The following is a 9,709-nucleotide window of genomic DNA, read 5'->3' on the forward strand; positions in this document are numbered from 1 at the left end:
TTACAGGCCTCTCTCATCTTTTTAAGTGGGAGAACTTGCACAATTGGTGACTGACTAAATACTTATTTTCCCCACTGTATAGTCATACAATTATTTAACCATCTCCACAACTTTTCAGTGCAAATACATTCCGTACGTATGTACTATAACTTTATATTTTTTAAAATATACCAAATATGTCTTTTGTACTGCACAAAATAACTTTGTGTTTTATGTTAGACTGGCTGGTTTATCTATTAAAATAACTATTGCTTTCAAAAAGATTATATTTAGAGAGCTCATATAATCATTTAATACTATTTATGCTTCATATTTGACCATTTATCGAATCACAGAGCAGTTCAGTCACAGTATGGTTCTAAATAATAAGCTACAAAAAAATTAACTACAAAAAAAACATAGCGTTTTTTTTTCCTGGGGTGGGGGTCGGTGCCTAACACTAAGTGGAGACTCGTCTTTTCTATAAAGGGGCAAAGTGTTCATCTGAGTGAATATTTTGGAGAAGCAGCGGCTCTCACAGAACTCAGCCTGTGTGCACCTCGACGCGCTCCCTTTAAGCGCTGTCGAGGAGAGGAGTTTGGTCACGTGAGCAAAGTTGGACATATCTGTTAGATAACAAAGCTCTGAACACATAAACTTATAGTGTGTTAGATTTTACACACAAACGTCTCTGGTAGCTCGGGAGCGAAGTGTGGAGGACGGGGTTTTCTCGCTCAGGACAGGAGCTGAAGGCTGACAGCCCGGTGTTTATCCTGCAGACTGCTTCACCGAGTCGACATCAGAAAGACCTGCCCTGCTCTGCTCTGATTGGATAAAGCTGTGGGGTGCGTTTGATTTGTTGAAAGCAGCGTCTGTTTAAACATGTATAAGACTGGGCTGCCCAGTTTTGTTGCGGTCTCGCAACAGAAAACAAGCAGGTTCTCCGTCATGGGCAGAATGACGTCAGTCATGAAATTAGCATACCATGATATTATTTATTTTACCGGTCAAGTTTTTTTTACCGGTATTATCGTGAACGATATGATATGGCCCAGCCCTAGTACCATAATTCAAAAGCAAAGGACTAATTTTTGTAAGTGGATTATAGTCATGTTTTCCTTTATATATTTTTTTGTCAGTTTTAAAGTATTTCAGAGAACTATGTGGGTTTTTCTCTCTTTAGCAAAAGGAAACAAACAAATTTGTCCACATCTGTATGTAAGCAGAATGCATCATGAATACTACACATATATCTCATAACAAGAGTTAGCATTTCACAAAACATGCWGCATTTCTTCACATTTGGACACAAATAAAGGGCATTTCTGGAAACATCAGCAAATGTAGCAAAACAGTGTGACAGCAGCTTTAGACTGTGCAACTGAATGTAACATAAAAATAAAATCTAACCTGGAACCAAATAGCGTTGACTATCTTGCTGAGGACAAACAGGGGTAGAACCCAGAGGGCGCTGAAGACCGAGGTGAGGATGAACTCTAACCAGGACCACACACTGCCATGGAGGGAGGGGTCACCTGGAGCCAGAACAGATTCACTCACTTTAGACCTCTGCATTGCTCCATCCCAGCTGCCAAAATGAGCTCTCATTGTCGCAGTTTCATGACGAAAACTGTGTCATTCAGTTCACAGCTTTGAGTCGTCTACCTCTTCTTATCCACTGAGAGAAATGATTGTGTGGTTAGTCAGGTGTTGTGACCACATTTGTTTATGCTGAAAGTGTTCGAGTGCTGCACTTTGCTAAACACTCGCTTCCAAAGAAAAACAAGAACTCGCCTGGAGAAGCTGACTGTTGCACCTTGAATAGGGACGGGTACCGAATTCGATACTTTTTGAAGTACCGACTGAATTCTGTCGGTACTACCGAGTACCCATTCACGTAACATCAAACGGTACCATGTTTCGGTACCTAAACACATCATTGTGACTGTATTGGCCTAAGAGTGGGAGATTTTCCATGCTTGTCATGAATGCAGCATCAAAAAAAGAGCGTAATGACATCATCAGCCGCTGGTTCAGTAAACAGAGTTCAGTCTGAACGTAGCTTGAAAGCCTCGCAGCTCCTGCAGTAAAACTCACCGAACAGACCGCCTCTGAATTATCTGGTGGATTAAATATCTTGTGAGCATGACATTCGCTTGCTAAAAATAAATAAAGTATCGCCACTTTCTCTTTTTCATCCACCATTAAACAGAGACCGGCAGAGGAAAACAACAGAGGCGCTTCCCGACAGTCTGAACACATCTGACCTGAAAGAGCACAAGCAGCCAACTTGAAGTGTTGGGCGCGTTTTGGATGCTCAAAATATAGCTTGAATACCTTTTATTTATTTTAACTCCATCCTCTTTTGCTTATTTGATTTAAAAGTATTTGCCTTCATGGACCTCCATCAATAGAAATACGTGCAGCTGGATTTTAATTTATTCAATAAGGAAACACTGCATTAGTTGTTTTCAAGAGTTTTCACTTTAAAGAAATTTGTTAAACAACTGATGTTACAATACAAAGAGTTGGATGTTGTCTTGATATTTGTTAAATTTTATATATTCAGAAATTTAAAAAAATAAGTTTATTATTATAAAAAAACAACACACAGAAGCCATTTTTCCATTACACGGTGCGGCTCCAGTCGTTTCTACTCTACTCGGTTCTACTCGGGTGTAGGTGATTTTCCACTGCAACTAGTGTCCCTGATCTGTGGGTGGTAACGTCTCTTAAAAGTGGGTGGTATAACTTAAATAGAGGCACAGAAGCTGCTGTTTGTCGTTCTTCTGTGCTAATTTTCTATTGACATTAAAAAAAGTCTGATATTTAGTCTGTAACTAAAYGCATGAAGCACTCRCTATCTGCAGATGTCTGAAGTTTGTGAAGAGTCCAGTCTACAGTTAGCAGCAGCCAGACCGGTCGCTGTAGAGAGAGATCCCCTCCATTTACCCAAACCTCTAGTCCTAGTGCTTTGAGTCACTCGGGCCGTTGTGGTCCTTCACTGCTCTGAAAACTGGCTCAATATTTTAAATTTCTCCCGGTGCGCCACCATCATTTGGAAAATCTCAGTAAATCAGCTCGTTCTGAACATTCGCACATTTGTTATTAACGTCATCCAGGGCGGCTCATGTAGCTCCACTGGCCAATCGTGACTGCTACACATTTCGGCACCTACATACCCCAATGGTGCCAGCCTCAGTACTACCTCGAGAGGAGGTCCGAAAAAGTGGGCCGAGAGTGGCCAAGAGCCAAAGTGGAAAGAACAAAAATGGGTGCGGAGTGGGGTGGAGCCAAACCGAACCGTGTAGGTGGAAAACCGGGTAGAAAGTACCGAAAATTGGTACCGTTGAGTACCGGTACCGATTTCCAGGTACCGGATATTGGTATTGAATCAATTCAAATGTCAAAGGTACCCATCTCTAACCTTGAAGCAGATTTTATAAAGATAATCAAATGGCCAAAAACTCAGAAATGGAGACAAAACAGACAACGTGCTCAGAGGAATCCACCTGCAGAAAAGGGTGGAGCTTTAACCAGGACAGATTTGTGGATTAAAAAATGCAGATCAGAGTTTTTGTGTGGACTCTGTGCAGTGACGTACACTCACCGGCCACTTTATTAGGTACACCAAGCTAGTAATGGGTTGGACCCCCTTTTGCCTTCAGAACTGCCTCAATTCTTCGTGGCATAGATTYAACAAGGTGCTGGAAGCATTCCTCAGAGATTTTGGTCCATATTGACATGATGGCATCACACAGTTGCCGCAGATTTGTCGGCTGCACATCCATGATGCGAATCTCCCGTTCCACCACATCCCAAAGATGCTCTATTGGATTGAGATCTGGTGACTGTGGAGGCCATTTGAGTACAGTGAACTCATTGTCATGTTCAAGAAACCAGTCTGAGATGATTCCAGCTTTATGACATGGAGCATTATCCTGCTGAAAGTAGCCATCAGATGTTGGGTACATTGTGGTCATAAAGGGATGGACATGGTCAGCAACAATACTCAGGTAGGCTGTGGCGTTGCAACGATGCTCAATTGGTACCAAGGGGCCCAAAGAGTGCCAAGAAAAGATTCCCCACACCATGACACCACCACCACCAGCCTGAACTGTTGATACAAGGCAGGATGGATCCATGCTTTCATGTTGTTGACGCCAAATTCTGACCCTACCATCCGAATGTCGCAGCAGAAATCGAGACTCATCAGACCAGGCAACGTTTTTCCAATCTTCTCTTGTCCAATTTCGATGAGCTTGTGCAAATTGTAGCCTCAGTTTCCTGTTCTTAGCTGAAAGGAGTGGCCGGTGAGTGTATACTGCAATGGGAGGGGTTCCCAGGAGCAACGAAAGGTGTGTCAAAAAGCAAACACTGCACAAACACACGACTGCGTGTCGACTGTTCAGGTTAGAATGGAGCATGTTGAGGCCTTTACTTGTTACTGCATGAAAGACAGTCAGCCCCAGAATTACTGAAACACGTACCAATGATTCTTGCTGTGAGAGACTGCAGCAGTGGGATGAAGATCCGATAGAAGAGAAACAGACTGAGCTGGAGAGACACAATCAAATGTTGTAAGAAACACAAACCTGTTGTGGAAACAGAGCCATCATTAAAGTACGGAGCTGAAACTTACCCAGAACACTCCTCCATTCCAGGCACAGCACTGAAAAATCCTGCTGGCTACTTTTGACTCACTGGGGAAATAAAAAAAGATGAATATTACTGTTGAATATTCAAAGGAGATTCGTTATGTATTTGACAAAATGTCTGATGCTGCTTATGAGTTTCTGTTTGCAGACTACAAATTTACCACACATTTCTTGGTGTCAACCTTCAAAGCAGCCTTTACAAATGCTCAACATTTCACACAGTTTGAAAAAAAGCACATATGAGCAGCCAGTCACTCAATGAATATTTAAATCAATCCTTCAGGGGCTAAATTTGTCATTGCTACGGCAGCTTTTTTATACAATACAAGTCTGGGCTGGAAGATATTTTTTTAAATATTTTTATTCACAAGGTACTTTTCAAGGTCTCTGATAAACAGTGATGTACCAAACTGATGCTGAGAATCAGACTGGTAATTTTAATTAACTAATATCAGAGTCACTGAGAACCCTTTATCTCCTGATCTCAGAGGTTTTATGTCATCACAAAGGAGTGTTTTATTAGAACACGTCTGATTAGCAGATCATTATAGTCACATGGCACTGAAGCCATTTTTAAATCTCCAAAGGTACATTTATATGTCAACTTGCACACAGCAAGTATTTTATTATTATTATTATTAACAATAATAATAATAATAATAAGACAGTCCTACATAGAACTTTTTAGGACATTCAAAGCTACACTATATTGCCAAAAGTATTTCTTCAGCCATCCAGATGACTGCACCAGTGCACAAAGCAAGGTCCATAAAGACCTGGATTCAGAGTCTGGTGTGGATGAACCTGACTGGCCTGCACAGAGTCCTGACCTCAGTCTGATACAACACCTTTGAGATGAATTAGAGTAGAGACTGAGAGCTGTGCGTTTTAATTTGAAAGACATCTACGTTGAAGATGGAATTAAACAACTGGAAGCCTCTTTAGGCGTGTACATACTGTAATGCTAACAAAATTATCAAATATAAGCTTTCCTTAGTTATTTAAACATAAAATGTCATAAGTTGTCTAAAGTGTTATATTCTGACAGGACCTTGAGTCAGTATTTTAGCTGCATTGTAACCAGCTACAACTTACTTTTCTGGTTTGCGTTCTTCAATCTGTGCCCGCCTCTGTGCGAGGGCTCCACTGGCCCTTCTTCTCCTCTGTTCCTCTCTTTTCTGCTGGATACGAGCATCCAGCTTGGAGATTGTTCCAATCCCCAGTATGGAGTCCTTGATCCCCTGGTGTTTTCATAGAAAAAATTTTTGAAAAGCCATAAGATATCTGTTCCAAGCTTGGTGGTGGGCGATTGCAATTTTAATTTTTGCTCATGTCTGTGTGTGCATCTGTTTCCAAAATATTTTATGAACCACTGAAGACATTTTTAATGAGACTTGCATTAAAATTTCTGACAATAACTATTTGGAGTCAACAGTCTGTTTGTTAAATCAGTATCATGCAACTGGACTTTAAGGAAACTTTTAGGGGAAAAAAGCTATAACCTAATAACATTTAAAACCAACGCAATTCAAGATGGCCACCACAACCAAATGACCTTAGAAAAAAAATAAAGCTAATTCCGTTAACTTGACAGGCGAGGTGCCACAATCTGCAGCAGCTGCAGTGGAGAGTCATTCACTAGGGCTGGGTTTAAAAAATCGATTCAATCGACTTGGATCTATTTTCGTTCAAATTTGGGAAGATCGATTCATAAGTCATGAGATTGATTTTTTCCCCACATCGTGTGCGATGAAGCTGCGTGTTTCCGTGTTTTATGTCACTCCTGGTTTGCCGTAGGTTTACATCCAGTTGACTGTCAGTGCTAATGTTAGCTCCCAACAACAAGTTGTCTGGGGCAAAACAAAAGAAACTAAGGAACAATCACTAACATTACAGCTGATTCTCAGCTGAACTTAAAGATAACAGAGGCCATGACAACTTTTGTTTGCAAAGATCTGCGCTCGGATGCGGTAGCGGGAAACAAAGCTTCGAGCGGCTCGTTCAGGTGCTGGAACCAAAACTTAAGTATGTAAACATCTGAATGAAATTGTTCTCCTCCTGTATAAATGTGTGAAAGATGACAGTCTAACAAAATCGTTTTGTTTTGTTACCAATGTTATTTATAAATTTAAGAAACATCTTAATGTAATTCACAGTGATGGAATGTTTTAGCTGAAGTACTTTTTTTCTTTCTTTCTTCTTGTTAATAAGTTTTATTGAACAGAAGCTAACAGAAACATTACAAATATTAAATTTTCATATGCTCAAAAGAGTGTGCAGAAGTAAACATTTATATTATCCCAGGGGTTCTTAACCTTTTTGACCTCGGGGCCCAATTTATTGAACATAAAGTGACACGAGGCCCAGTCAGACATTACCAATGTATGGATCAAAATGATAATTATTCTAAATCTTGGTTTAATTTTTATTGTATTTACATTATAACTAAATTAAAGTGTAACTTACCCCACTGTGAAAGGATAACTCCGCCCCCAACGCAAATTTGAAAAATGCACAAAGTGGAGACTCTGAGGGGGTGGGGAGCGAGGAGGTGTGGCCAGGAGGAGAGAAAGTTTTTTTTTAAGATGAGACAACGTGACAGCTAGCTTTAGTTTACTTTGACAAGCTAACATTCATGAAAACATTTCTGAATGTTCTAAATAAATGACTTTGTAAAAGGTAAAGTTTCATGATATACATGCAAACTCATATTTAGCTGATACAACATGTAATAATGTAAAGTTCAGGCAAAAAAAACTGTTAAAATATGACTTTGATCCAAAACAGAACAGAAAGAATACCTTTTCATTTCTGTTTGGTTCCCTGTTTCTATTAAAATTCACAATACAGCTCAGTCTGAGCCTGACAAGTGTTCTGTCCCCCGGATCATTCCGGACCCTGCAGCCGATTACACACCACTCCACCTCGGACAGAAGCGTCAACCCACCCCCGGCAGCAGAGGTGTTCGGGCGGCCTGATGTGAAAACTCCTCCGCTGCTGGTTCACCTGCAGCGCTAGGCATCATGAAACAAACTGAATTAACTTCTCTTTGTGGTTAAATATATATTTTTAACAAATAAAAGGTTGCTGTTTCACGTAGAGTTTAGATCAGGACTAAAAAAAAAAAAAAAAAAAAAAACGCTACGGTGATCCGAAGCCAACCGGACATATATTTTAGGCTAAATACCATTTGATGTGATCCCATTTTAATTTAATCCTCACAGTTAAAATGTTCCTAAGTTTATAAAGACCTCAGCATCTTTAGTCTTCGTGAGGACAATACCTGTGGATGTTCTGGGATGTTCCGACATGGAGCAAGTTGCAACCTGGAGCAGCGGTGAGTGTCAGCGAGGGTCCGGTTCTGTGACAGCAGGACCGCACGGAGCAGTCACTGTCTGGTTCTGTAACTTCTGTTCGGACCGGTCCGTACCAGGACTTGCTTGAAATTCTTTCCAGAGCAGCTTGAAGAGCTGATCACGGACATCCAAGTCTTTTTTTTTCCATCACTGCCTCGAGGTAAGTTTCTGTCATCCCACTGCCTGCTGCAGGGGTCCGGACATCCTGATGTGTAAAACCCCTCAGCAGCGGAGGCACATGCTCTGGTTTATGTGCACTTATGGGGGCCATACGGCGGAGCGAGTCGCTGATCTTCAACTCTTTTATTATTTCTTGAACACAGTAAGGCTGTGGCTATGATCTATTATAATCATAATAATAATTATTATTATTATGTGGAGCCTTGTGTGTGTGTGTGTGTGATATGTGTGTGGACATGTTTTATTGCACATGTGGGGACAATATGTGTGTGTAGTTTTGGCCCGATCTAAACTACGTGACACAGCAACCACAGTTTAAAAACTCTTGAAGCACAAAGAGGATGTGTAAGTTAATTCAGTTTGTTTTATGACTGATAGACTCCATGTTTTCACTGTGGCTGAGGAGAAGGCAGCTTCTACCACAGCTACAATCAACAATGCTATGGCTAACTCCTGAATCTCTGCAGGGCGTGTCTACAGAGGTCCTTTTATATGAGCACAGTACTGTGACACGTCACACTTTACAGCACATCACAAGGTACTTCAAACGTGGTAGTCTTTTTTAAACGCCTAGATGGCAGTACCAAGCCGTTTTTGACCAAATATTGACGATTTAAACTATTTTAGATGAAAATGTTAAATTTAGGTCAAAAATAGGAAGGTATTACCCTTAAGACACAATTTGGGCAGTTTATTTGTTAAAAAAAGTTGATTTTGGGGTAAGTTACACTTTAAATACACTTACATTTTAAAAGTAAAACTCTTGTCAAGTAATCACAAGAGCAATTTTTTTATATTGTAACCTGCCCATAACAATTATTTGAACACATACAACAGTCAGTCAACAGACCACTCAGGCTTATCGACACAAAAATATACATTTTTTAACATAAATAACAAAAATAGAAAATTAAATAAATAAGATTGTGGGCATAAGATAAATAAATTAAAAATGTTAAATGTTTCAAATACATAAAACTGTAAAACTAAATTTGATAAAGTACAAATGAAAATAAAGCCTTTTTAATCCTTTGCATGGTAGAAATAGAAGCTGCTCTTCATACTAGTGACAAACAACAGTAACAGCTTTTTGACAAGTTTAAAAATTCTTTAAAATACATTAAAAATATTTTTAAAAAACTACAAAATATAATATGAAAAAGTGAAAATTAAAATATAGCTGTATCTATTTGATAATGTTTTGAACTTTTAAAACATTACATGAAATAAACAGAAGCTGCTCTTCATATTAGTGACAAACTTTGGCTTATTTTAAAGGGTTATCTTCATTTTTGCTTCTACTTTTAATTTAAAATAAGTTTCCATTCTCAGCAGGTTTCTAAGGTTCTTCTTCTACATATTAAAAAGTTGTTAAACATCTGAGTGGCGCACTACTGCTACTAGTGGTGAGAAAGTGTATTGCACCTTATTCAAAATCAATGTGGTCCCACGGTCCTCTGAGGCCCAAAGTTAAAAACTGTTGTTTTTTTGAGGCCCTCAAGGTGGCGCTCGTGGCCCAATGCCCATGGGTTAAGA

The 9,709-nt window shown here is 39.7% G+C and overlaps 1 protein-coding gene across 1 annotated transcript in view; it reads right to left on the reverse strand.

The window, feature by feature from the left end:
- Positions 1-9,709, reverse strand: part of ei24 (EI24 autophagy associated transmembrane protein) — a gene marked incomplete at its 5' end in the record, with an annotated part of 25,434 nt that overhangs the window by 9,991 nt on the left and 5,734 nt on the right. Inside the window, 4 exon segments of the mRNA XM_014007933.1 lie at positions 1,390-1,514; positions 4,470-4,536; positions 4,622-4,682; positions 5,733-5,878. Coding sequence (XP_013863387.1) covers positions 1,390-1,514; positions 4,470-4,536; positions 4,622-4,682; positions 5,733-5,878 — 399 coding nt within the window.

Source organism: Austrofundulus limnaeus, unplaced genomic scaffold (assembly GCF_001266775.1).
Source record: "Austrofundulus limnaeus strain Quisiro unplaced genomic scaffold, Austrofundulus_limnaeus-1.0 Scaffold45, whole genome shotgun sequence".
In the NCBI taxonomy this organism is placed as follows: domain Eukaryota; kingdom Metazoa; phylum Chordata; class Actinopteri; order Cyprinodontiformes; family Rivulidae; genus Austrofundulus; species Austrofundulus limnaeus.